The 25865-nt window shown below is 50.2% G+C and overlaps 2 protein-coding genes and 1 non-coding gene across 3 annotated transcripts in view; 1 reads left to right on the forward strand and 2 right to left on the reverse strand.

Moving 5' to 3' along the window:
* Tmem120b (transmembrane protein 120B) overlaps positions 1-22808 on the forward strand; it is a 43498-nt gene extending 20690 nt beyond the window's left edge. Inside the window, exons 2-12 of the mRNA XM_031337807.1 lie at positions 3603-3721; positions 5407-5523; positions 7222-7281; positions 7861-7956; positions 10121-10210; positions 19517-19582; positions 19962-20023; positions 20651-20743; positions 21130-21194; positions 21667-21735; positions 22123-22808. Coding sequence (XP_031193667.1) covers positions 3603-3721; positions 5407-5523; positions 7222-7281; positions 7861-7956; positions 10121-10210; positions 19517-19582; positions 19962-20023; positions 20651-20743; positions 21130-21194; positions 21667-21735; positions 22123-22236 — 951 coding nt within the window. The 3' untranslated portion in view covers positions 22237-22808. The remainder of the gene's footprint in view (positions 1-3602; positions 3722-5406; positions 5524-7221; positions 7282-7860; positions 7957-10120; positions 10211-19516; positions 19583-19961; positions 20024-20650; positions 20744-21129; positions 21195-21666; positions 21736-22122) is intronic.
* Positions 13427-13533, reverse strand: LOC116071573. The gene has a single exon (XR_004110983.1). It is a non-coding gene; the product is annotated as a U6 spliceosomal RNA (small nuclear RNA).
* An 889-nt stretch (positions 22809-23697) lies between the features above and the next one.
* The window catches only part of Rhof (ras homolog family member F, filopodia associated), a 15344-nt gene continuing 13176 nt past the window's right edge, over positions 23698-25865 (reverse strand). The window contains exons 4-5 of the mRNA XM_031337808.1: positions 25714-25848; positions 23698-25134 (exon numbers count right to left, since the gene is read on the reverse strand). Of these exons, the coding sequence (XP_031193668.1) occupies positions 24970-25134; positions 25714-25848 (300 nt within the window). The 3' untranslated portion in view covers positions 23698-24969. The remainder of the gene's footprint in view (positions 25135-25713; positions 25849-25865) is intronic.

Consider the following 25865-nt stretch of genomic DNA (forward strand, 5'->3'; position numbering starts at 1 on the left):
AAAAAAAAAAAAAAAAAGAAGACAGTTGGCAAGTGTGAGTCTTGGTATCTGACATGAAAGCCTCATGTTACCCGTATTCAGTAACTGAATCTGACGATAGCAGATACCACCGATCCCAGCTGATGCACCCTGATGTTCAATTGAGAAGTACTATGGTTATAGCCGATTCCCTAATGGGTCGGCACAGGGGTGGGCAAACTTCCTTGGCAAAGGGCCATACAGTCTGTGCCACTGCCTCTCGCTTGGTTGCTGCAGTACCAAAGCCATGCATGACGGAGCCATGTGTGAGGGAGCAGGAGTAAAAACCGTGTGTGTGTGTGTGTGTGTGTGTGTCTGTGGAAATTCCAGTGACCTGTAATGTTCTCAGAGCGTGGGATGGTTTAAAACTTTTAGTATTTCCAACCCTCCAACACTCACTTCTGGCTTACAGCCTCCACAGGCTTGGACGGCAGGCTTTGCCTGCAGGTCCCTGATAGAGATATCTCAGGATAGAGAAAAAGATGGGTAGGAGCACAGGAGATATCGCACCCTGAGAGACGCCTGCTGTGGGGGTGTGAGGGGGGCGTGGTATGCTCTGGAGTGTGGCATTCTTCACACTGCTTTTGAAAGTTTGCAAGCTTGAAATCGTTTTAGGATAAATAAGCCTATTAGGAAAACTTGATTTTCCTCTCTGAGAGGCCCTGGAAGGAGAGGGGGCTGCTGGCTATGCCCGCCCACCCCCTTGCAAATGAATGTTGCAGGGTGACTGGCTTACGCATTTTTGGATGTCATCTCTAATTGTTCTACCCTCCCCCCACCTTTTTTTTTTTTTGAGATGTGTTCTCACTATACAGACCTTCCTAGTCTACAACCTTCTGTATAGATCAAGCTTGGCTTGGACTAATGATGATCCTCCTGCCCCTGCTCCTTCTCCTGCAGCTGCCCCGCCCCAGCCCCGCCCTTGCCCCGCCCCCTGAGAACTGGGACTGAAGGTATGCCCATCATTCATGCTAGTTTAGACTCTCCTTGGTACCCGCTCCTCTCCCCCTCTGCTTCTGTGTCAGCTAATGACTTGTTTAAGCCAGCATAGTGACACATGCCTTTGATCCCAACACTTGGGACGCAGAGACGTCCAGATCTCTTGACTTCGAAGCCATTCCTGTCTGCATAGAGTTGCAGGTCAACCAGGGCTCTACAGTGAGACGCTGTTTGGGAAAAAAAAAAAGGAAGGGAGGAAGGAAGGAAGAAAAGGGAAAAAGAAGAGAAATGGGTCTTCGAACTCTGTCCACTGCTCACTGATGTTAGCCTCATGTTCTGCGTCCTCCTGTCGGCTCCCACCACCTTCAAGGTCATTATGTATTGGGAGCTGAGTGTGGTAGCAATTTGAGAGCTAACTGTGTTCCTTTCTCCCAGCGTCAGGATAAGCCTCTTGTTATGACTCAGAAGGGTTATTTCCAAGAATGAACTACTAAGTTTACTGAGTGATGTTGTCTGGGAAAGGGAAGGTGGCTTTTAGGGAGGAGATAGGAGCTTTGCAAGCGCTCTCTCTTCACAGCGAAGATCAGAAACCCAAAGCGAAAAGTAAATATGAAAGAACTTACAGTCCATACAACCCACGACACAAACCCAAGAGCTGGAATCCATGTCATATTGTCACCATAAAATACTTGACACTGGATACTGTGTCTGCTCTGGCTCACAGATTTGAAGGCTGAATCTGCTCACGGGCCACATCTGGCAAGGATAACGATGTGCATCATATGGTAGATAATATGGAACATGATAAAAGTAGTGGACGAGCAGGTGCATATAGAAGAGCATGCATTGAGAGAATGGTTGGGGCGGGCACCCGACTTAATGTCACAGTCTGCTCTTGTGAGCACTGATCCGGTCCCATGAGACTTAGCTGACCAACCCCTGTCCCTTAGTCACCTTTCACTCATTCCCAGCTCGTAAAGATCCCGGTCCATCTCAATACCGTGGCATTGGGGACTCATCACATGCACCTTTGGACAGCAAACCCTTGCCATAGTAGATGCTATGAGAATTTCATCTTATCACCTGACTCTTGTCTTCTGTTTGACCCTCTCGGGCCAGAGGTCTGGCTTCCACCCAGTGAGCCAGGAGTCAAAAGCATCTCTCATCTAACCCTTTTCTCTAAAAATCCCAAGACTGGTTCCTATTGGGCCAGTAGGAACCATGCGTTTGCCTCTGAACCAATCAGGAGTTTAGAGGATAGTGATTGGCTGGGACTGGACACATGACCACCGGAACTGGGCACCTTGCTGTCTTCCAAACCATGTAGCTCTGTTGGTAGTGTATGCCAAGCATGCACAAGGGTCGAGTCTCAGAACCATGTAGACAGGGTGTGCTGGCACATGGCTGCAATCCTCATATTCAGGAGGTAGAGGTAGAAGACTCAAAAGTTCAAGTTCATCCTTAGCTACATAGTGAGTTCAGCACCATCCTGGGGTGTGTGAAACCTGGCTTCACAAAATCAAGAAGAAAGATTGGCAGGGAGGCTGAGGATGTCGAAAATGTACCTAGAATGTACAAGGTACTGTTCTCAGTCCTCAGAGAACCACACACACACACACACACACACACACACACACACAGAGTGCTTGGCAACCTTTCTACACCATGTTTGGTTAATATAAGGAAGAATGAGATGGACACATGCTGTGATTCACAGCACTGAGGAGGCAGAGGTTGGGGGATCTCAGTGTGTTCAGGACAGCCTGGTCTACAGAATGGCTTTTTGTTTTGTTTTTCTTTTTTTCTTTTTCTTTTTCTTTTTTTTTTTAAGATTTATCTATTATTATATGTAAGAACACTGTAGCTATCTTCAGACACACCAGAAGAAGGGGTGTCAGATCTCATTACAGAGGGTTGTGAGCCACCATGTGGTTGCTGGGATTTGAACTCAGGACCTTCAGAATAGCAGTCAGTGCTCTTAGCCGCTGAACCATCTCTCCAGCCCCTTGTTTTGTTTTTTTGAGACAGGCTTTCTCTTTGTAGCCCTGCCTGTCCTGGAACTCACTCTGTAGTCCAGGCTGGCCTTGAACTCAGAAATGTGCCTGCCTCTGCCTCCCAAGTGCTGGGATTAAAGGTGTGGGCCCCCATTGTCCAGCCTATTTGGTGACTTCTTGGATAGCCAGGGTTACATAGAGAGACTCTATCTTTAAAAGAAAGAAAGAAAGAAAGAAAAAGAAAGAAAATAAAAGGAAGAAAGAAAATAAAAGGAAGAAAGGGCTGGAGAGATGACTCAGTGGTTAAGACCACTGACTGCTCTTCCCAAGGTCCTGAGTTCAATTCTCAGCAACCACCCAGTGGCTCACAACCGTCTGTAATGGGATCCGATGCCCTCTTTTGGTGTGTGTCTGAAAACAGCTACAGTGCATTCATATACATAAAATAAAATAAATATTTTTTTTAAAAAGTCAGGACTAGCAGGAAATCAGCCGCCGTGTCTTGCCCCTTCCTCGGTCAGCCGCAGTTTTAATTTTCAAAGCGTTATCCTTGCTAGCCATACCATTATAACACCCCCCCACACACACACACCTCTCCCATCGTGTCCGTGGTTCACCATCCATGGTTCACTGTGCTGCTTTGTCCTCCAGGAGACACACAGGATCTACAAGCAGAAGCTGGAGGAGCTGACCTCACTACAGACACTGTGCAGCACCTCCATCAGCAAGCAGAAGAGGCACCTCAAGGACCTGAAACTCACGCTCCAGAGGTAAGAGGTGGCGGGTCTCCATTGGGAGCTGAGGGTGACCTTGACTTTCTGACCTTCCTTCCTCCCCTCCTGAGTCCACTGCATCTGGTTTACACAGGGCTGGGTTCGCTGAGTCGGAGCCCAGGGCTTTGCACCTGTGAGGCGATCAGCTCTACGAGCCGCACCCCAGCCCTCCCTCGTTCTAAGGGACCCAACTCAAAACTGGCTTAAGAAGAAAATGGAAATTTTTAATTGGGAAAAAAACCAGAGGTGGCTTCAGGCATCACTGGATCCGGGGGGTCAAAGTGTGTGCGTAGGACTCTGTTTTTTTCCTCTGAATCCTGCTTTTCCTTAGCTTGGCTTTGCTCTCAAAGTCGCTGGAGTAAGTCACGTAGGTGGCCATGTGTGAGCTAAGCTTAGACCCTCCAGTCTTCCCGACTGAGGAAGCTGGGGCTTTCAGTTTTAGCCTTTTTTTTTTTTTTTTTTTTTTGGTTTTTCGAGACAGGGTTTCTCTGTGTAGCCCTGGCTGTCCTGGAACTCACTCTGTAGACCAGGCTGGCCTCAAACTCAGAAATCTGCCTGCCTCTGCCTCCCAAGTGCTGAGATTAAAGGCGTGCGCCACCTCGCCCGGCTTCAGTCTTAGTCTTATTAAGACTGTTTGGACACTCTGGGTGCCCAGCAGAACCCCAGTAAATACCAGTAGAGCTTCCCAGCCCTGCTGCGGCACCTGGGATATCTGCAGACGCTGTTCTGCTTCACCACGAGAAGCATCAGTTGAGGAAGGCTGACCATGAGTTAGGGTCCTACACTGAGGAGCCCTCCTGTATTACCATCAGTATTATTCTTAATCTATCTATCTATCTATCCATCCACCCATCTATATCTATCATCTCTCTGTCTGTCTGTTGGTCTACACTATCTGTCTGTCCATCCATCCATCCATCCATCCATGTATCTATCTATTTAGGTTTTTTGAGCCTGTTTCTCTGCATACCCCTGGCTGTCTTAAAAGTCGTTCTGTAGGCCGGACAGTGGTGGAGCACACCTTTAATCCCAGCACTTGGGAGGCAGAGGCAGGCGTCTGTCTGAGTTCAAGGCCAGCCTGGTCTACAGAGTGAGTTCCAGGACAGCCAGGGCTACACGGAGAAACCCTGTCTCAAAAAACCAAACCAAACCAAACCAAACCAAACCAAACCAAACCAAACCAACAACAACAAAAAACTCGCTCTGTAGACCAGACTGACTTTCAACTCAGAGATCTACTGGCTTCTGCCTCCCGAGTGCTAGGATTAAAAGCATGCGCCACCTCACCCGGCTTACCCTGCCTCCTGCGTGTTGGCTTTACCGGCACATGTCACCATACCCACCTCCAGCTTCTCTAGTTTTGAGAGTTACCTCTCTCCACCTCTCCATCAAGGAAGACCTGGATTGGGCTAGCAGCTATTACCATCTCCTGCCTTTCAGTCAGTCCTCTCAGGAATCTTCAAGTTCTGTTCCAGTTGAAGAAAACAGTTTAGCACAGCCAGCGGCTGTGTGCCGAGTACGGGCCGAGTACCGTTCCAGATGCTTCACTGCGTCTACCTGTGTGACCTTTACATAGCTACTGTTTGTGAAGTACCCCGATGCCATCCTGATCGGTCGGGTCTGGGAAGGGAGGCAGAGATGCAAGGGCATCATCGAGGAGCTCAGCATCCCTCCCATCACAGGTACAAGCGCCATTCCAGCCATGCAGAGGCGGAGCTCATCCAGCAGATGACCGCCAACATTAAGGAGCGGCAGAACATCTTCTTTGACATGGAGGCCTACCTACCGAAGAAGAACGGGTACGAGCCCTCTGATTTCCTGCTGCAGGCCCCCACGCCCTGCTGGGGTGTGAGAGTCACAGGACAGGGGAGAACGGGACAAGGAGGATTGGGAGGGGGACGCTTTGATCCCTGCTCTTTCCAGTCTAGGAGGAGCAGCAGTCCTTCCCCTGTGACTGGGAGTGACGTCCCTAGGGCACCTCTTTTGAGCTAACACACCTGGTACCTGCATGTGCCATCTGGGGTAGAAGGAAAGTGTTCTCTCTCAAGAGAACCATGTAGTGAGTGCATTTTGCATGCCCAGTATTGTCCTGGTCATGCCTGCGGCATGCAGCAGTGACTTTATCCCCAGCAATCTGCTGTGTTCCATTGAAGTGTTGCCCCACACACCGACTTTTGTTTCCCTCGGGGATTGGAACCAGGGCACCCTGGCGCACTAGGCTGTGTTCTAGACTCATCTACATCCCAGCTGTCTGTTTATTTGTTTAAATCTTTAAAGGCAGGGCCCCATTATTTTTGCTCTGGCTGGCCCAGAACTCCCTGTAGACCAAGCTGCCCTTGAACTCGAGGTGATCCTCCTGCCTCTGCCTCTGGAGTGTTGGAATTACAGGTGTGTGCCACACTCTGCCCTTACTTACTTTCTGTTTTGGAAGCAGGGTTCAGCCTGGCACGGAGTCAGCTCTCTGATGAGGAAAGGTTGCTCGTAAACCTCAGCCAGATGGGTATTACACAGGCGCCTTAGGGCACTATCACCCTACCCTCCTTTTTGTCTTCTCCGATGTATTTGGATTAAACACTTCCCAAGTTAGTCGGCAGTCCATTTAACAGCATCTCCACCATCATCGAGACCCTCTAGCTGTGTGTTGCTTGAATTCTTTTCCCCAGCTTTTCTCTCAAAAGCCTCTTGGGGATGTTGCATTAGTTAGGAATCTGTCAGACTGGCTAGACAACTCAAGGTTGCTTAAGAAGAAATGAGGGATTTGTAGCTAAGATATTAGTTATGAATATAGACCAGGTATGGATAGATCCTGCCACTTAGATGCTGTTAGAACCCTGCTCTCTCTGAGCTTTCTTTTTAACTGTCTTTTCCATTGTGTACGTTTATGCTATTCATAGGCAGGCTTTTTCTATAAGCTGTCACCCACCCCTAGCCCCAGCCCTACCCCCAGCAATGTTAGGCTTGCTTCTACTTGCCTAGGCATTCTAACAGGAAAAAAAAAATATGGTTCCTTAGTGGTCTTGAGGATTTAAAAACCTAGGGTGGGTTTTCATTGGGTTAGATTGCGCGCGTGCGCGTGTGTGCGCGCGTGTGTGTGGTGTGTGTGTGTGTGTGTGTGTGTGTGTAAGAGAGAGGGGGAGGAGAAAGAGAGAGAGAGAGGAGAAAGAGAGAGAAAGAATGGACTTGGATGTTGAATAAATGTCTTTGACTCTTTGGCAGTAAGTTAGTCATACTTGGGTTACAGGTTAGTGACATGCTTACATCTGGCTGCAAAGGAGGCTGGGAGATGAGGCCTGTAAGTTAGCTTCAGTGGGGGAAGCTTCAGATGGGCATGCTGTCGTGGATGCAGTTACCATGCTTTGTAGCTAACCACTGTTCTCAGCCATGGTGGGGCCCCTCGACCACCAGCTTAGCCTCTTGTGTTTTGATGTGAGATGCTCAGCGTGCATTCACTAAGCTTGAAAAGTGTTGGTTGCGCCCTCACAGGTCTTTCCTTCCAGGCTCTACTTGAATCTGGTTCTTGGCAATGTGAATGTGACCCTCCTCAGCAATCAGGCCAAGTGAGTATACCCGGGTCCCAACTTACTCTTTTTAACTCGAGGACGAAGGATGGATGTTAGGGGTTTTTGCATGGGTCAAAACTTGTTAGCAATTGAGGCCCTGGCTATCTGGCTTTCTGACCCTGCCCACCTCAGTTGGGGAGCCATTGCGGGAACCTCTCCTTACTTTCACCGAGCCAGTCGGTTTGTGGATAGGGCCATGCTATTTTCCATGAGAGCAACATCAACTCTATCCTAAATCTTATCACAGTGTTTGTCCTGGGAAACAGAGAGTCCTGTCTAACCAAATCTAGGTGACATTTCCAGCTGCCATTAGCCCTTGTTTTTTCTGCAATCTTTAGGTAAGGGTAGAGAAAACTTGTCTGTGACCCATGTCTGTCCCCAACATGGCCTCAAAGCCCAGGGACAGGGCCCTTTTGTAGTTGGTCCCCTTTCCCTCACTAGACATCACCAGTTGGAGGTCTGGTTCCCTTGTAGATCATTGGGCAGGATGTGGCAGCAGAGGCAGGGATAGTGGCTGGTGAGGCACCGTGGGATGGTAGTGATCTGAGACCTTCCCTGGGCTGTCTGCCGTGGCAGGTTTGCTTATAAGGACGAGTATGAGAAGTTTAAGCTCTACCTGACCATTATCCTGCTTCTGGGTGCTGTGGCGTGTCGCTTTGTCCTTCACTACAGGTAACGGGGCGTGGCGGTGTGTGTGTGAGGGAGGGCACGGGGGTGGGGTGTGAAGAGGTGTCCCCAGGGAGGCAGTCTTTTCTGCTTGCTTCCCTAACCGGGGCTACTGTAGGCTGGGGAGGGAGCAGTTCTGACAGGACGTAGCATCCCTTCCCACCCGTCTCTATCTAGCAAGCTTTATGGAATAGCGGCTGCCTAGCTGGGCCTCATGATGTAGGAGTGGCTGGAGTCTGGTGGGGTTTGCGCATACACTGGGATGTGACATGGCCTTAGCACAGAGCACAGCACTGACATGCTGCAGCATGGATGAGCTTTGACAGCATCATGCTAAGTGAAAGAACACAGGAACACATGTACATGTATTGTACGTGTCCATTGGTATGAAATGACTAGAAGGACAGGTTCAGAGAGACACACAGAGGGGTAGAACTTGCCAGGGGACTTGGGAATGGGGAATAGCAATTCAGGGGCACCAGTATTTTTATTTTATTCATTTTTATTTATTTATATTTTTATAATTTTATTTTTGAGAATGATGGAGTGTTCTGGAATTAGTTAGCAGTATGACAGAATGAACAAAGGACACCAAACCATAAGCTTTTTAATTTTTTTATTATTATTTATTTATTTAGTGATTTGGAACAGGGTCTCTTTGTAGCCCTGGCTGGCCTAGAACTCACTTCGTAGACCAGGCGGGCCCTGAATCTACAGTGATCCACTGCCTGTGCCTCCCAAGTGCTGGGATGAAAGGCCTGTACTACCCAGCCTTCAAATTACATACTTTAAAAGGGGAATTTTTTTTTTATGGCATGTGAATTATATCTTAGTTACAAAATAAATAAATCAGTAGGGCTGAGGATGTAACTCTGTTGGGAGGGTATTCGCTTTGGCATGCAAGAAGGCCTTGGTTCAGTCTTCAGCCCCAAATAAACACCACTCCCCAAACCCCCCCCCCCTGTAATCCCAGCTCTCAGAGAGTGGAGGCAGGAGGATCGGAAGTTCAAGGTCATCAATGACTAGGAGAGTGTTGGAGGCCAGCGTAGGATGTTTAAGACAACTGATGGGTAGAAAGATGGATGCCCGAAAAATAAGAAGAGCCAGCCCAGCCCAACCGGGATGGATTTAAATCCCGGTCTTGAGGCAGAATGGTTTTATCTATGAATAGATTCCCTATGGGACCCCCCATCCCCCGTCAGACAGTGGCCACAAGCCATATACCTCACGGGGTTATAGCCATCCACTATGTCATAGTACCCAGTATCTGCCCATCACTGACGGAACAGAGAGAGAGGGAAGGTAGACAGTGCTGAGCTGAGGGTGGAGGAAGGAGCCATATACCACTGGGAGGGGTCTGGTCCATCCCTGACTCTGCTTGGGGTTTCTGCTGTTAACAGGGAGGAGGCAAGCCAAGTATGGCTTACGCATTTGGCCTAAATGTCAAGGGTTTATTTCCTGGCATGCACTTTGCCGAGAGAGTCCAGCTGCTGTCCTGGCTACTTCAGTTTGCTAACAAAGGTCCTTGCATGCTCTTAGCCCATGCCTGCCTGTGGCCACTGCCTGGCTTGTGCCCCAGAGGGCAAAGGCTGCGCACCCCAGCAATGCCTGCTCAGCTGCCCCTCTGGAAGAGAGATGGTATGCTTGGTATGCTGTCAAAGGCCCTTACACCAAGGCCTCTGGGTTCCTCCCAGGGCAGCCTGTGGTGTGTCGTTCTAATCCAGTGTCTAAGCTTTCCCCCTAGAGCCTAGGCATTTTATTATTTCTCCCCACTGCTTATCCACAAGTCTCCTAAGATCTCTCTAGTGAAGTTTTTGCCAACTAGAGAACACGGCAGCAACATGGTCTGTCGCCACTCTGGAGGCTGAAGTGAGGGGTCAGGATGTCGCGGGACCTTGCTGGCTCTGAGTTCCAGGAACGCTCTTCCATGCCTCTCATTGCTGTCATCAGTCATTGGTGTTTGCACTCCGGTGGCTGTGTGGGCTGGATGGCCAGAGAAGGAGCCTCTGCTAGATCTTGGGATGTGGATGGGGCCAGGTAGAGATGGCACATGGTCTGTGCTTAGGAGAGAGGAGACACCCAAGAACTGATTCCATCACAGGGCAGTTCTGGTCCTGGTCGTTGAGGGGAGGCTCAAGCTGTTCTCTGGGGGGATGTTTCTTCCAACCAGGGTGACAGATGAAGTCTTCAACTTCCTGCTCGTGTGGTATTACTGCACCTTGACCATTCGGGAGAGCATCCTCATCAGCAATGGTTCCAGGTAACTAGAGGCACAGCCTGTGGGGACGGGCGGTCAGTTGGAGGAACAGGGAGCCAAAGAGAAATGTTGACATCCAGGATGAGGGAGACCATGCCTGATGCTATGGGCATAATGTCACCTACTTTATTTTCAGTCTCTTGGTGACAAGCGACAGAAACCCCAAGTCAGGCTGATTTACTGTCATTAGAAATCTGCCCTCTCAGCCGGGCGGTGATGGCGCACGCCTTTAATCCCAGCACTTGGGAGGCAGAGGGAGGTGGATTTCTGAGTTCGAGGCCAGCCTGGTCTACAAAGTGAGTTCCAGGACAGCCAAGGCTACTCAGGGAAACCCTGTCTCGAAAAACCAAAAGAAAAAAGAAAAAAAAAAAGAAATCTGCCCTCTCGGGGCTGGGGAGATGGCTCAGAGGTTAAGAGCACTGATTGCTCTTCCAAAGGTCCTGAGTTAAATCCCAGCAACCACATGGTGGCTCATGGCCATCCTTAATCTGACACCATCGTCTGGCGTGTCTGAAGACAGCTACAGTAACAATAAAGAAATCTTATAAAAGAAAGAAAGAGAGAGAGAGAAAAAGAAAGAAATCTGTCCTCTCGGCTGGGCAGTGGTGGTACACGCCTTTAATCCCAGAACTTGGGAGGCAGAGGCAGGCAGATTTTTGAGTTCGAGACCAGCCTGGTCTACAGAGTGAGTTCCAGGCTACACAGAGAAACCCTGTCTCAAAAAACAAAACAAACAAACAAAAAAAAAAAAAAAAAAAAAAAAAAAAAAAAAAAAAAAAAAAAAAAAAAAAAAGAAAGAAAGAAAGAAAGAAATCAAACAAAGAAAAAAAAAGAAAGAAAAAGAAAAGAAAAGAAATACAGGAGGTTCACTGGGAATGACCTCAGGTAGAGTGCATTTAAGATCTCAGACTCAAACAGGACATGTTTTCTTTCTGCTGAGAGTCTTACCAGCTTTGCTCCATTGTCCGGGAGCAGGCACTGGCTGGACCGCATGCCTGTCTCTGAACTAGTCCTTGTTACCAAAGAATGCAAGGCTGTGATTGGCTAGGCTTGAGTGCTGTGGTTATCACAGTCTCAGGGAACTGCCTGGGACACTGAGGGAATGAAGAAAAGACAAAGACAGTCACATGGACACACAGACAGACTCATGGACTCGCAGAAATAACCGGGTTGAGGTGGCCTGGGCTCTCTGATGGAGAACCAGCAGCGCCCCAGAAGCTCAGTGAGTTTATGACACAGAGTTGAACACAGATGTGTGGCCATTGCATACAGCTGGACCAAGGAGACAGGTTTAGCTGATCTCAAGAGGAACAGTTTCTGCAGGGGGGAACAGTCTTCAGTCCGTAAACACCCAGGGGGGAAGGAAGCTACAGTGGACGTTGCCTGCATATCCCATCATCTTTCATAGCTGGACCAGGAAGGAAGGTTTTGCAATTTTTCTGAGCCTACCCTGGGATGGGTTTGCCATTTCCTTATGGGTCTGAGGCTTGGAGCTCTTTGACACTACCTCACCATCTCCTAGATCCATCAGAACTGATGCAAGTGTGGGGAGTGGGCTGGGTCCCCGGAGGAACATTGTTACTAGTGGGATGGATGGACTTTGATGAAAGGAGTCTTGCACAAGAGGTGAGGGTCCAGTGAAAACCCTGCCTTGAACCAGGGGATCCCAGGGTGTCTCCGAGCAGCTCTGGAGCACTGAGCTGGCCATGGCCCCTCTTTGGACTGTTTCAGTGTCCCTTGGGGGAGTCACCATATCTCAATGTCAGTGTCTGAATCTAAGCTTAAAGGGGTTCCCAATGGTCCTGAATTCAGGAAGACCCTTTTTTTTTTATTCATCTTCTATCAGCTCTGACTGCCTCTGAGCAGAGTCCTGAGATCCAGTCAGGATCCATGGTTTGGGGACTGGAGAGATGGCCCAGCAGTTGGTAGCATTCTCTACATCTGCAGAGGACCCATGTTTGGTTCTCGGCATCTACAGCCATCTATATAACTCCAGTCCCAGAGGATTCAACACTCTCTTCTAGCCTCTGAGGACACTGGGCACAGATGACACACACACCTACATGCAAGCAAAACAGCAATACACAAAATAAAAACTAAACATTTAAAAAAGACTAAAGCCGGGCAGTGGTGGTGCACGCCTTTAATCCCAGCACTTGGGAGACAGAGGCAGGCGGATTTCTGAGTTTGAGGCCAGCCTGATCTACAAAGTGAGTTCCAGGACAGCCAGGGCTATACAGAGAAACCCTGTCTTGAAAAAACAAAAACAAAACAAAACAAGAACAAACAAATAAAAAAGACTAAAAAAAGTATTTTTAAAAGATCCATGGTTTGGGACTGGCAAGATTGTGGTGGGCAAAGACTCTTGCCACAAAGCTTGACCCCCTGACCTGTCCCTGGGACCCACAGAGTGGCAGGAAAGAACCAACTATAAAGTTTTTTTTCCTGACCTCCATATACTCTCACCTATAATAATTAAATGCACATAGGTAAAAGGAGAGAACAGACTATAAAGGTTTTTTCTTGCCCTCCATACACTCTTACCAATAATAAATAAATGCATGTAATTAAAATATATTTTTTTAAAGATCTGTAATATGCTAAGAACAGTAGTACACACTTCCAGCACTTGGGAGGCAGAGGCAGGTGGATCTCTAGTGAATTCCAGGTCTGCCAGGGCTATATAGTGAAATCCTGTCTTTTAAAAAAATAATAAAATAGCCAGGCAGTGGTGGTGCTCGCCTTTAATCCCAGCACTTGGGAGGCAGAGGCAGGTGGATTTCTAAGTTCGAGGCCAGCCTGGTCTACAGAGTGAGTTCCAGGACAGCCAGAGCTACACAGAGAAACCTTGTCTCGAAAAACCAAAAAAATAAAATAAAATAAAATAAATAAATAAAACAAAATCCATAACTTTCCACCTGTAGGACCTGTTTTCTAAAAATCTGATTCCTTTTTTATGGTGACCCTTAACTTCCTACCCCTCTCCCTACTTCCTTTTTAAAATTATTTCTTTACCTCAGGCGGGGCATGTGTAATTCTGGTCCAAGTGTGGAGGGCTAAGGATACTGTGCGGTTCTCAGTTCTTTCCTGGGAGCTGAGCTTAGGCTGGTGAGGCCTGGAGGCAAGTGCCCCTGACCCCTGAGGTCATCCTGTTGTCCCCCCACCTTCCTGAGAGCTAGTGAGGATCAGCCTAGAGCTGAGGTTATTTCGTTTTTGTTTTTAAATGTGGAACGCTTCACGAATTTGCATGTCATCCTTGCGCAGGGGCCATGCTAATCTTCTCTGTATCTTTCCAATTTTAGTGTATGTGCTGCCGAGGCGAGCACTAGAGCTGAGTTTTTTTTTTTTTTTTTTAAATTATTTATTTATTTTATGTATATATGAGTACACTGTAGCTGTCTTCAGACACCTCCAGCAGAGGGCATCAGATCCCATTACAGATGGTTGTGAGCCACCATGTGGTTGCTGGGAATTGAACTCAGGACCTCTGGAAGAGCAGTCAGTGCTCTTAACCACTGAGCCAGCTCTCCAGCCTTAGAGCTGAGTTTTTAAGCCTGGTTCTTCTACTGGGCCTGGTGGTACATGCCTTTAATCTCAGCACTTGGGAGGCAAAGAGGTGGATCTCTGTGAGTTCGAGGGCAGCCTGGTCTACAAAGATAGTTCCCGGACAGTCAAAGTCACCCCTTCCCCATCCCCCAAAACTGGGAAACTAGGGGATCGTCTGCCAACCACCCTGGTTGTCTCTCCAAGCAGGTTCTTCTCCTGCGTGTTCTCACTCTGAACACTGAGCCAAGAGGCAAGGACCGGAACTGCCGTCCCACCAGCGGACAAGTTTTTTTGTTTTTGTGTTTTTGTGGGGTTTTTTGTTTTTTGGTTTTGGTTTTGGTTTGTTTTGGTTTTTTTTGTTTTTTTTTTTTGGTATTCCAAGACAGGGTTTCTCTGTGTAGCCCTGGCTGTCCTGGAACTCACTCTGTAGACCAGGCTGACCTCTATCTAACTCAGAAATCCGCCTGCCTCTGGGATTAAAGGCGTGCGCCACCACTGCCTGGCTACTCACAGACTATTTAAAAAGAGGTTTCCCTACACAGTCCCATGCGGTAGTGGAACTAGGGGGAGGAGAACCTGGAATAGACCCAGTGGGTCCTAGCTGCTAGAATGATTTATAGGACCTATGGCCAGTCTGTGAGGAGATGGAGCAAGGCAGGTGGGCAGCTCCATTCATCTTAATTTCTTAAATTAAGTTCATTGTCTATTTATGTATTGTTTGTGTGTATGTGGGAAATGCATATGCAACCATGGTCATCTTAATTTTTATATTTATTTTACTATAGGTATATGTAGGCATGCATTTGCAGCTATATACATCTTAAATTTTTATATTTTTTATCATCTCTGTGTGTATATATATGTGTGTATATATATATACATATATACATATATATATATATAGAGAGAGATGGATGTGCATATGCAGTTGTGTCTGGGGATTGAATTCAGGTTGTCAGGCTTGGCAGCAGGTGCCCCTCCCACTGAGCCATCCTGTTGGTCCATCTTTCACCCCATAAGCACCACAGGGTCTGTGCACGGCTGGTTCCCAGTAAGCACTCCATAAGCCTTGTTGAGATAAATGACATCTGGGCCCTTCCGTGCAGAGAGGCCTTTGGGGATACCGGGGTGTCCTGGATAGCAGACCTGAACCAAGCAGGCCTCCTAGGATGGGCTCCTTGAAGCACAAACGCAAACTTTGTCCATGTCCCTGCTTTGTACCTGGGGTCATGGGAAGCAGGTCTGGGATGGCAGGGTAGGGATTGTCCTACTTAGAGATGGAGGCATCGTGAGTGAGTCCCACGCCTTCCCCAACGGGTATGACTCATTGGCTCAGTAAACAGCCAGCTTCTCTTTCGTGTTTGGAAATGTTGGAAACCCACCTGACAGGACCAAATCTGAAGGGCGTTTACTGCTCTTTACCTGGAAAGTTAAAGGAAGCAAGAAGGGCTCCAGCAATGTCAGTAGCCCCATTGGCTACCTACCTGCTTCCCCCTGGTTCACTCCCCACAGCCCAGGCTGCCTTCCTATCTCATCCACAACTGCAGGAGCAGGAACTCGTCCTGTCATTCCCACAGAGCCAGCCACTCTTGACACAGACTTCTGATTGGCTAGGCTTGAGTCACTTGCTGACTTCCAAGCCAATCACTGTGGCTGGAGGGCTGCCGAACCCGGAGGGCTGGCTCTGAGCTGTGTGTCCAGATAGATTCCCCCTCTCCATTCAAACACCCCTGACTGGGTGAGGTACTGCCCCATGGAAGCACAGGCCTGGGGACCAGAATGACTGATGATTGACAGATGGCAAATGAGCCTTTCCTTCTGAATGACTGCAGGGAGCCAGCCATGGTCCCCAGCTCCCACTGTTTTTTTGTTTTGTTTTGTTTTTTGTTTTTTTTGTTTTTTGTTTTTTAAGGGCTAGACTTAGAACAAACATTTCCCACAGAAGCCACTCCTCTGGGTTTCCTGAAAACCCAAAGCCAGAGGCCACCTGGTGTTGAACAGTGCGCCTGGTGCGCCCTCTGCTTATATGCAGGCTAGCATGTCCTGCAGGGAGAAGCAGTGGGCTCTCCCACACACAGCCCAGCAACCAGGACGTTCTGTCCAGACATTCCAGATACAGGCATGCCGGTTCTTCCCAGGGGGGGGCACAATACCCCCTGCCAGCTGCATTTCTATAGTAAGTAGGTCTAGAAAGTGATCCCTAAGTGGTTCAGGTCTAGTAGGGGTGAAACAAAGGTCAAAAATTGATTGTAGTGATGGTTTGCCTGCTCTCGGTGGAAACACTTAAACCCACTGAATTGCATAGTATCTGAATTCTTGTTACAATGAAAACTGTTACATAAACACATATGCAGAGAGCCAGCCCAGAGCCTTGGGCTAAGGGAGGTGTCCGTGCTCATGAATGCGAAGCTGGGGAGGAAGGTGGATTTCTGGTTTCACCCGATGTCACCGAGCCGCGTTTATTGGTGGCATCTGTCAGAGCTGGGCTCTGGGCACAGCGAGCTGTGAAATTAAAAGCCGCTGCTCAGTCAGGCTTGTTGCCCGGGGTCTGCATCCAGCCAGAGCTGTTCCCACACCAGGAGAGAGAGTCTCTCAGGGGAACTTTAGCAGAGAGTAGAACAAAGGGGCCCCAGGGCTCGGCCTTGCAAAGCTCTGGGGAGGTTGCAGCAAGACCTCTTGGTTGCTTGTTAAGCGGAAAGTCTGAGATCTGGCAAACTGCCTTTACAGTTAAGAAACTGGAGCCAGAGTCCTTTAGATGCTAAAAGGCTGAAGGTACATCAGGGCTGCTGGGGACAAAGAAGTACATGGCTTACCCTGACCCCCTCTGTGACATATGACATACATGTGTAGGAGTATGAAGCACATCCATAAGCGGGTGCTTATGGAGGCCAAAGGTGTGTTGGATCGGCCGGAGCTTGAGTTATATAGGTGGGCTGTGAGACACCTAATGTGGATTCTGGGAACTGAACTCGGGTCCTTTAGAGGAGCAGCAGGTGCTCTTAACCCCTCCCCAGCTCCTTTCTTTCTTTATATTTGAGACAGGGTCTCGATATATGTATGGTCCAGGTCGGCCTTGAACTCAAGATCCTCCTGTCTTGACCTTCCGTGTGTTGGGATTACGGGCCTATGTCACCATGCCTGGCCCCAGGCTACTTCTCTCAACAGCCACAGGTTTTGGACATGATTTCATTCATGTTGTTTACCTGCTGTCAGGAGTGATGGCAACATTGAGCCACGTCAGCTGCACGTGGTAGATTCTTCGTCCTGTCGAGAAGAAAGTCTTAGGGTCCCCTTCCCCCCCAGTGGCAGATTCTCAGGGTCCCCTTGCCTTTTTTTTTTTTTTTTTTTTTTAAGACAGGCTCTCCTTGTGTAGACCCAAGCTGGTCTTGAACTCACAGAGATCAGCCTTGCCTATGCCTCCTGAGTACTGGGATTGGAGAGGTAGCACCTTGGATCCACCTCCTTAATCCACTATGAGGAGGGTTCTGAAGAGAAGATCAGGGCTCCCTGGTGCCATCGCCAGGTCTCTAAGGACCTGACAGCTCCCAGGTGTTTTTGGCAAAGCAGGTTGCCCCAGTGTGCCGGATAGCAGTTCCCATAGGCAAGCTGGAGGAGCCAGAGAGGCCTGAAGCAGACCTGGGCACTTGGAAATCTGAGGCCTCTTTTTCCCTGGGTTGGCTCTCCGGCTGAGGTGGATATGACTAGGTCAGGAACCCCAAGCTGACGGAGCCCCAGTTTCTCACAGTAAGATTCCCACAACTGCATGCGAGGTGAGGCCCGGGCCTTTGACAGATGATAGCGGATAAACTGAGGATAATATGGAAGATGCCACTGGAGAGTCGTATCTGTGCCTGTTGGGGTAACGCGGAACGTGTGACTCTGTGCACATACCTGTGTGTTTACTACACATTTACTAAGCAGCTGGCCTGTTTCCACCACCACAGGTGAGCAATGCAGACACACCCTCCCCTGCTCCTCTGGGGCTTGTGTCTGTATAGGAAAGAGGCTCAGATTACAGATGGGAAACATCACACATAATAAACATCATAAAGGGGCTGGAAAAGATGGCTCAGTGGTTAAGAGCACTGACTGCTCTTCTGAAGGTTGTGAGTTCAAATCCCAGCAACCTCATGATGGCTCACAACCATCCGCAGTGAGATCTGACGCCCTCTTCTGGGGTGTCTGAAGACAGCTACAGTGTACTTACAAATAATAAATAAATCTTTAAGAAAAAAAAAATAAAGATAAACATCATAAAGAAAATGAAGCCAGGGCTGGAGAGGTTACTCAGCACTTAAGAGCATTACCTTCTGTCAGAGGACCTGGATTCAATTCCCAGCACCCACACAGACGTTCACAACTGTCCGTGACTACTTCCACAGAATCCAACACCCTTTTCTAGCTTCACACACACATACCCCCCCACACACACTTGCAATACACAGACATCATACAAACAAAACACTCATAAAATTAAAAAAAAAAAAAAAAGCCCAATGTGGTGGAACTCACCTTTAATCCCAACACTTGGCGGGCAGAGCCTGAGTATCTCTGAGTTCAAGGCCATCATAGTCTGCACAGTGAGCTACATAGTGAGACCCTGTTTAAAGAAAGAAAAAAAGGGGGGGGCTGGAGAGATGGCTCTGCGGCTAAGAGCACTGACTGCTCTTTCAGAGGTCCTGAGTTCAATTCCGAGCAACCACATGGTGGCTCACAACCATCTGTAATGTGATCTGATACCTTCTTCTAGTGTGTATCTGAAGACAGCTACAATGTATTCACCACATACATAAAACAAATACTTCTTGAAAAAAGAAAAAAGAAAAGGAAAGAAAGAAGCAAAATGAAAATCAGACTTGTATTGTAAAGTGCCTGTTGTAGAGATGTTTTAGCCAGTGTAGTCAGGGAGGGGCTTTGGCGGAAGTGGCATCCAGTCTGAAACTCACGTTGGGACCCCAGAGCCTAGCCAGAAAAGAAGATGGGAGCTAAAGAACAGCATGTATGAAGGACCCCTTGCTACCCCCAAGATATACACACTGGGCATCTCTCGAGACAGGGTTTCTCTGTGTAGCCCTGGCTGTCCTGGAACTCACTCTGTAGACCAGGCTGGCCTCGAACTCAGAAATCTGCCTGCCTCTGCCTCCCAAGTGCTGGGATTAAAGGTGCGCCACCACCACCCGGCCACACTGGGCATCTTAACCAACAGGCATTTCTTTCCTGTGGCTCTGGGGGCTGGAAGTCCTCCATCAGGTATCACCAATGCTGGTCCTGGGCCTCACTCCTGGCGTGCAGATGGCTACTTTCCTGTCCTGGGTTCTGTACAGCCCGCCCTCTGTGTTCGGACCTTCCTGGTCTGTCTCTTACAGAGACACTAGGTCAAAGATCCTTCATCCTTCGCCTTGCATCCCCCAACCTTGCCAGATACAGTCACGCCAGAAGGAGTTAGACAGCAACGTAGAAGTTTGGGACATAGTTCTGTCCAGCATAGACCATAGGCTTGGGGATATCTCAGGAGCCGAAGAGGTGGGGCTTGAGGATGTGTTCTGTAAAGTCACAGAAACTCCTGGATACCAGAGCAGGTCCCTGGACTAATCCGCAAGTAGTTTGTTTGGGTTTATATACGTGTGCAGGAAGAGTTAAGGTACGGTTTGGCCCATTTCTCAGCCACAGGGCAGCCCCTGTACATGGAGGCTAGGAAGCAGAAAGCTGCCCGCCTGTGTCTCTCCATCTGAGCCCCCCCCCCCTTTCTTTCTTCTCACCAAGAATCAAGGGCTGGTGGGTGTCTCACCATTATGTCTCCACGTTCCTGTCTGGAGTGATGTTGACTTGGTAAGTCTCCCCTGTGACCTCCGTCCACTGGGGTCAGAGTGAGGGCTGGTTCTCAGAACTGACATGCGGGTCCTGAGAGCAAGTGTCAACTGAAACCGGGCCGGAGGCCCGGCTGGGCTGCCAGGGTCCTGCAGAGCCAGCTGGGAGCTTTCTGGGGACTATTTCATAGTTTCTGTTTGCTGGGGCAGAGGTGACAGGGAACGGCACGGGGAAGGAGAGTGACCACTACGTCCCTTCGTTGTAGAAAGGGCGATCGATGGGTGTGGCCCGGTCAGCTCAAGGACAAAGGACAGAAACGTTCTCTTCCTTTTGGGGTGTGGATGAATGCCTGGTTTTATAGTGTGTCCCCCTTTCTGTTTTGTTTTGTTTTGTTTTCCAGGCCTAATGGACTAATTTATCAGAAGTTTCGAAATCAGTTTTTAGCGTTCTCCATTTTTCAGAGTGAGTCCTCAAGCCTGGCTTAGCGGGAGGGGCCCTGGTTTCTCGAGAACTGCTCTGTCTCTCACTCCCATACTGCTCCACCCATGCTTTAACCCTTAGAGCACAGACAGCCCAGACATGTAATGACCCAGCAAAGCGCTGACCAGATTAGAAACTTCTGGACTTTCCCGAGGCTTGCAGTAGGCACTCAATAAACACTTCTTGGAAGGCAAGCTGCGGGGATCATGCTGGGTGCAACAGGCAACTTAAGAAGTGGCCCCATCCGGCTGGAGAGATGGCTCAGCGGTTAAGAGCACTGACTGTTCTTCTGAAGGTCCCGAGTTCAAATCCCAGCAACCACGTGGTGGCTCACAACCACCTGTAATGGAATCTGATGCTCTCTTTCTAGGCACAGTGTACTTCCATATAATAAATAAATAAATCTTTAGGGGGGGGGGAGAAAAGTGGCCTCATGCAGAGGGAACACAGCTGCTAAAAAAAATGAGGTCTTCACATAGAAGTATGGCTGTGGTAAATTATTAAAATCAAAGTTAGAGCACCCCTCTGCCCGGCCCACCCACACCTGTCTGCATTTAAGGACATAAGATTTTGGGGATGATATTTTTGGGTACTGTGCTCCCCCTACAGGCTGCGTGCAGTTTCTACAGTACTATTACCAGAGGGGCTGTCTCTACAGACTGCGGGCCCTGGGGGAGAGGAACCACCTAGACCTCACAGTGGGTGAGTAGCTGCGCAACGGGGTGGATCTGGGAAGGCCGCCCCACCCTACCCCCCTTCCAGTGGAGACGCAGCATCAGAAGGGCGTCAGACCTCCAGGCCGCAGAGCCGGGGCCACCAAGTGTGGTAGTTATGGGGTTCTAGACCCTCCGTGCTGGGCCTCGACTCTACGCTCTGGAATGCCTGGCTTTCTGGTCTGAACTTTACAGTATACACAATTACACCATGTCAGGCTGGGTGTGGCGGACCATATTAAGTCCCCACCACTTGGTTGGCTGAAGGATTGCTTGAGCCCAGAAGTTTGAGGTCAGCCTGGGCAGCAGAGAGACCGTGTGGTTTTTTTTTTTAAACAGGCGCAGCATGTACTCTCTCTCTCTTCTTCCCCACAGAAGGGTTCCAGTCCTGGATGTGGCGGGGCCTCACCTTCCTCCTGCCTTTCCTCTTCTGCGGCCATGTGAGTCCTTCTGTTTGTGGGTACCCACTGTCGGGGATGACCCTGGGGGAAACAGGAGATCTCTGGGGCTTCCCTTCCCTCACAAGGTATCTGTCTCCGGTATCTGGGATGAGGTGCCCATCCATGCAGATATCGCCCAAGCCCAGCTCCCTATTATGACACATTTAATGCCCGAGCCTCACAGCTTCCTGGGGGTCTGAGGGCTTCCCCGCTGCTTGCGGTCATAGCACAGGATGGGCCATTCTCTTTGAAGGAGGACAGGTGGGAAGCCTCAGGTAGCCCCTGTGATCCCATTTCTTTGGGGTCTGGGACTTGCTGTGTGCGAGACATTTGCGGTTTCACAGGATAGGGATGTCCACATCTTGGGTAGCCGGTCTGGGATGCTGGGGGGGCCTGGTCCATCTCCCTGGCTTTTCCACATGGACCTGCAGGGAAACTGATGGGTGAGGGGTGCCTGTCTCCCTGTCTCCAGTTCTGGCAGCTCTACAATGCCGTCACGCTGTTTGAGCTCTCCAGCCATGAGGAATGCAAAGAATGGCAGGTACCATGTCTCCCTCCCTCTATGTGTCTGCCTGCCTGGCAGTAGAGAGTAGGGAGCTTAGAGAGACCTGGGCTGCCCTGGGAGGACTCTGTCGAGCCCTCAGTTCTCTGCTGCCGGGGCCTGAATCTGGGAAGGGATTCAATAGCGCACAGGGCCCCTCCGTGTGTTTGAACGAAGGGCCATCCCATTGAACGCTGTTCTAGAGCTCTACCTGATTGGGGGCCCACCTCATTCACCTGCTTCCACCTTTTGCTGGTCACTTTCAAAGCTTGCCTGAGAGAATGGGGTTGAGGTTCGGGGCAGGGTTCTTCCACAGAGAAACTGACTTCTCCTTCTTCCCCTGCCCCGGGCATGGCATTGCGGGATGCTGCCCTCTGGATGGACCAGGTATTCGTGCTTGCTCTCACCTTCCTCATCCTCTTCCTCGGTAATTTCCTGACCACACTCAAAGTCGTCCATGCCAAACTCCAGAAGAACAGAAACAAGACAAAGCAGCCATGAACCTCCGGACTCTTGTACCGCCTGGGGGCCTTGGACTTAAGACTGCTGGGCATTCCAGTCAGCACCCTGGCTGCCGGTCAGCAGTAGCCACGGGCAGCAGCATCTCAGGACCAGCAGCATCACTGGAAGCAGGGCCAAGGTCCTGGTCCTGGGCAGACATGAGGAATGTGAAGGCCGCCTGTGCGCACAGTATTAACCTGTCCCAGCTCCTTATTTATAACATATTTAATATCGGGTCTTCCCTGCTTCCCTGGAATCTGAGGCCTTCCCCGGAGCTCTGTGTAATGGCAGTGGGCAGGCCTATGTCTGTCTTCCAGGGAGGGGTAAAAAGCCTCAGGGAACCCCCCCTCCCTACTCCTATCGTTTGAATCCCTCACTGGGGTTTGGATGTGCCTCACTGGGGTTGGCTTTAGCTAACCTGCTACTTACTGTGTCCCAGGCACCGGATGGAATGGAACTTTTCAGCATCCTGTGGAACACCTCCCCTCCCCACCCTGGGCCACCACCTCTGCTGTAAGCCTCCCACAGCCCCCACTCACTGTGGTGGGCAAATATTTAAGTTCTCAGAGAGCCTACCTGTCTTGTCTCTTAACTTGTGTGTCTCCCGAATCGCCTGCCTGCTGGCCACTGAGGGAAAGTGGTGCAGTTCCCTTAGGACTTCGAGGTCTCTTCCCCTTGAGACCCGGTGGCAGGCTTTACGGGACAGCCTCCACCAGAGGGCGCCAAGCCTCCTGGTTGTTGGAGTTCGAGCCTTCAGCCACCTTCATAGACTTGCTGAGAGTCCTTGGCATAGGACCCATACCCTCATTGTGACTGGAACTTGAGCCATTTGTAGGTCACCCATTCCCTTCCTCTCTTCACCTCAGAGGTTCTTGTTTATGTGGGAAGGGGAGGAGTGGAAGGGCCTAAGTGGGCTCAGCCCAGGGTGTGAGCCTGGGAGGTCCGGGCAGCAGCAGGAGTGGAGGGACAAACAGGTCCTGTTGAGTGTTCTGTTCTGTCCCATCCCTGCCCAGCCTGCTCAGACCCGACATCACAGCTGGCTGCCTCAGACACGTTTCATTCGATCCTCACAGAACTTTAAAATTCTTTAGTTACATGATAACAGTGAGACCTCGCCCCCACTCCCACCCCCATGGTGAGATTCCACATAAGAATCCAGATTTCCGTTTACCTTACAAAAAAATGGGAAGGTCTGGCAACATTCCCAAAGGACAAGGTCAGGCACCCGCTCCTGTTTGCCACAGCCCGCCCCTCCCTTCATCCCTGCCCTATTTCTGCCCTTGGTCTCCTGTCCCCAGATCACCTCCCCGTCCTTTGCAGGTACCTGGGATTGCCACAGATTAGGAATGGGCCAACTCCTCCCATTAAAGCCCAGAAGATGAGTATCTTGAGCTTTTGTGGGCTAGTCCTGTGGTAACTTCAGCCTGCAGTTGTAGAGCAAAAACTGCCATTACATAATTGTGGCTGTTCAATAAAACTTTATTTACAAAAATAGGGAGTGGTCACACGTGGCCCACAGGCTGTGGTTTGCTGACCGCTGCGGTATCCCATGATCTGTCCACAAGGCCTTGGATTCTGAAAGAACAAGAGGTCCTTGGTTGGGTCCTCAGGGGAGAACAGGGCCTTGGAGCATTTGGGGAAGGGGACGAGAAGTCTCTCTCCTTGGCACACTGACTCTGGGGGCCAAGTCAAGGCCATGGTTTCTTCTCAGACGGTGCCTTCGCTAAACTTAGCTGGTATACCGGGCTTGAACAGCTCTAAAAGGCAGACTCTAGACGGTCCAGAAGGAGTGTCAGGACTCAAGAATTTTGCTGTCGGAGACACTGGTGGTCAGCAGGCTAGAGAAACTGTCCAGGGTGGGCAGGGGTGGCCATGTCAGTTTTGGAATGAGGCAGAGGTAGGCCACTCCTGAGCTCCACGTCCAACAGAGGCAGAAATTGAGCCGTTGAGGAGCTTGACTATCTAATGACACAGTCCTGGCCATTTTCAGGTGGGCCATAGTCTAGGGAGAGAGCCCATTTGCCTGAGGCCCCTAAAGGTGGGATGAGCCTGGCCATTAGGAGTTTCCAGTGGAAGTTGGCTGGGGCTGGAGGCCAGACCTGGATCAGGGATCAGGTGGGTGGCCTGGCTGGCCCGAGTATATTTTGATGTTTCAAGAGATTGTTTCTTCTCCCTCTGAACGTGTCCCAAGCTGTGACCAAGCCTGAGCCAGAAGTCCTCAGTGTGGTAGGAAGGGAGAGGCTGGTGCCAGCCCCATGTCCGGCTTGATGCCTGTGTTCTCCTGATAGGCTGTGGTCCCCAAGTTCCTGAGGGGAAGCAGGAAGGGGCTGGAGGATGTAGCTGGGCCTATCTCAGGAGCTCAGGGAGCCCGTGACAGAAACAGTGGGCTTGGGACTCTCGTGAACAGCGTCGCGTATCCGTGTTTACCCACAATTTTCGGTGCCAGTTCTGAGTTTCAGGCATGAGTTGGGTTTGGAAAGGGAGACACGCATGGCTTGGGGCAAAGAGGGGCTGAGACAAGGGCCCTTCTCTGGCCTGGGACAAGTGCCAGTCCTGGGGTAGAAGAACATTGGTGGGTCTGGCACCCTCATTCACCAGTGCACTACAGCCTGAACCCAAAGGGGCCATTCCAGAATGTTCTGAGAGTCTAATCCCAGATGTCAGACACTGTAAGAGGAGCCTGGGCCTGGGTCCCTGGCCATGATAGTCCCCTCAGGCCCTCTGTCCCCAGGGTCACAGCAGCAGGCAGATCCTATGTTTTTTCTGCCTCTGCGCTTTCTTCAGGGCGCTGAGGGCCACCTTGGCGGCTTCCCTGAAGACGTCTTCCACGTTCTCCCGAAACTTGGCAGAGCATTCCAGATAGAGTGCTCCTCGCATCTGTTCACAGGCATTCAGGCCCTGGGGTCAGGGGGGGAGAGGCAGTGTTAATCAGATAGGGGGGCCTGGGGTCTCCTGACTCCCCCTCAGGGTCTTAAGAATTTGGGGCTACCTTTGGAGGCTCTCCAGAGTTGGTGGGAACCCCGTCTTTATTCCGGCACTGGTCAGTTTGGTGTTTGCATGGCTGGATGGAAGAAGTCCCTCGCTGGCCCCCACCTGTCCCCCTTCTCTCACCAGCTTCCAGCAAAGAGGGGAGCAGAATTCTGAGGATGGAGCTAGGGCTAGGTGCCACTCAGGATTCTGTTCCCCTTGGTACAATTGAGGCGACTGAGTTCACTGATGGAGTGAAATAAAAATCTTGGCTCTACTATTACTACTGCCCGTCCTTTATGTGAGACTGGGCCTCATTGCATAGCCTGGAACTTACTCTGTCGACCAGGCCGAGTGCAGCCATGCTCAGTATTAGACCCTTGTTTGCTTCAACGCCCCCAGGAGCCTGGTGAGACTCCAGTTGAGAAGGCAACAGCCGAGGTGGCTCCTGGCTATGGCTTTTCGGGGGATCGAGGACCGGCACGGTAGGTAGCTGGGTCCCTGACCCACCTGCGTGTAGGTAATGGGCTCCAGCTGGGCTGCCCGGAGCTTCCGCAACTGCTCCTTGTCCTTCCTCAGGTCTGTCTTGCAGCCGATGAGCACTGTGGGGATCCCTCGGCAGAAATGTGTGACTTCAGGGAACCACTAAGGAGGGAGAAGGC

The sequence above is a fragment of the Mastomys coucha genome, unplaced genomic scaffold (assembly GCF_008632895.1).
Source record: "Mastomys coucha isolate ucsf_1 unplaced genomic scaffold, UCSF_Mcou_1 pScaffold22, whole genome shotgun sequence".
NCBI classification, from domain to species: domain Eukaryota; kingdom Metazoa; phylum Chordata; class Mammalia; order Rodentia; family Muridae; genus Mastomys; species Mastomys coucha.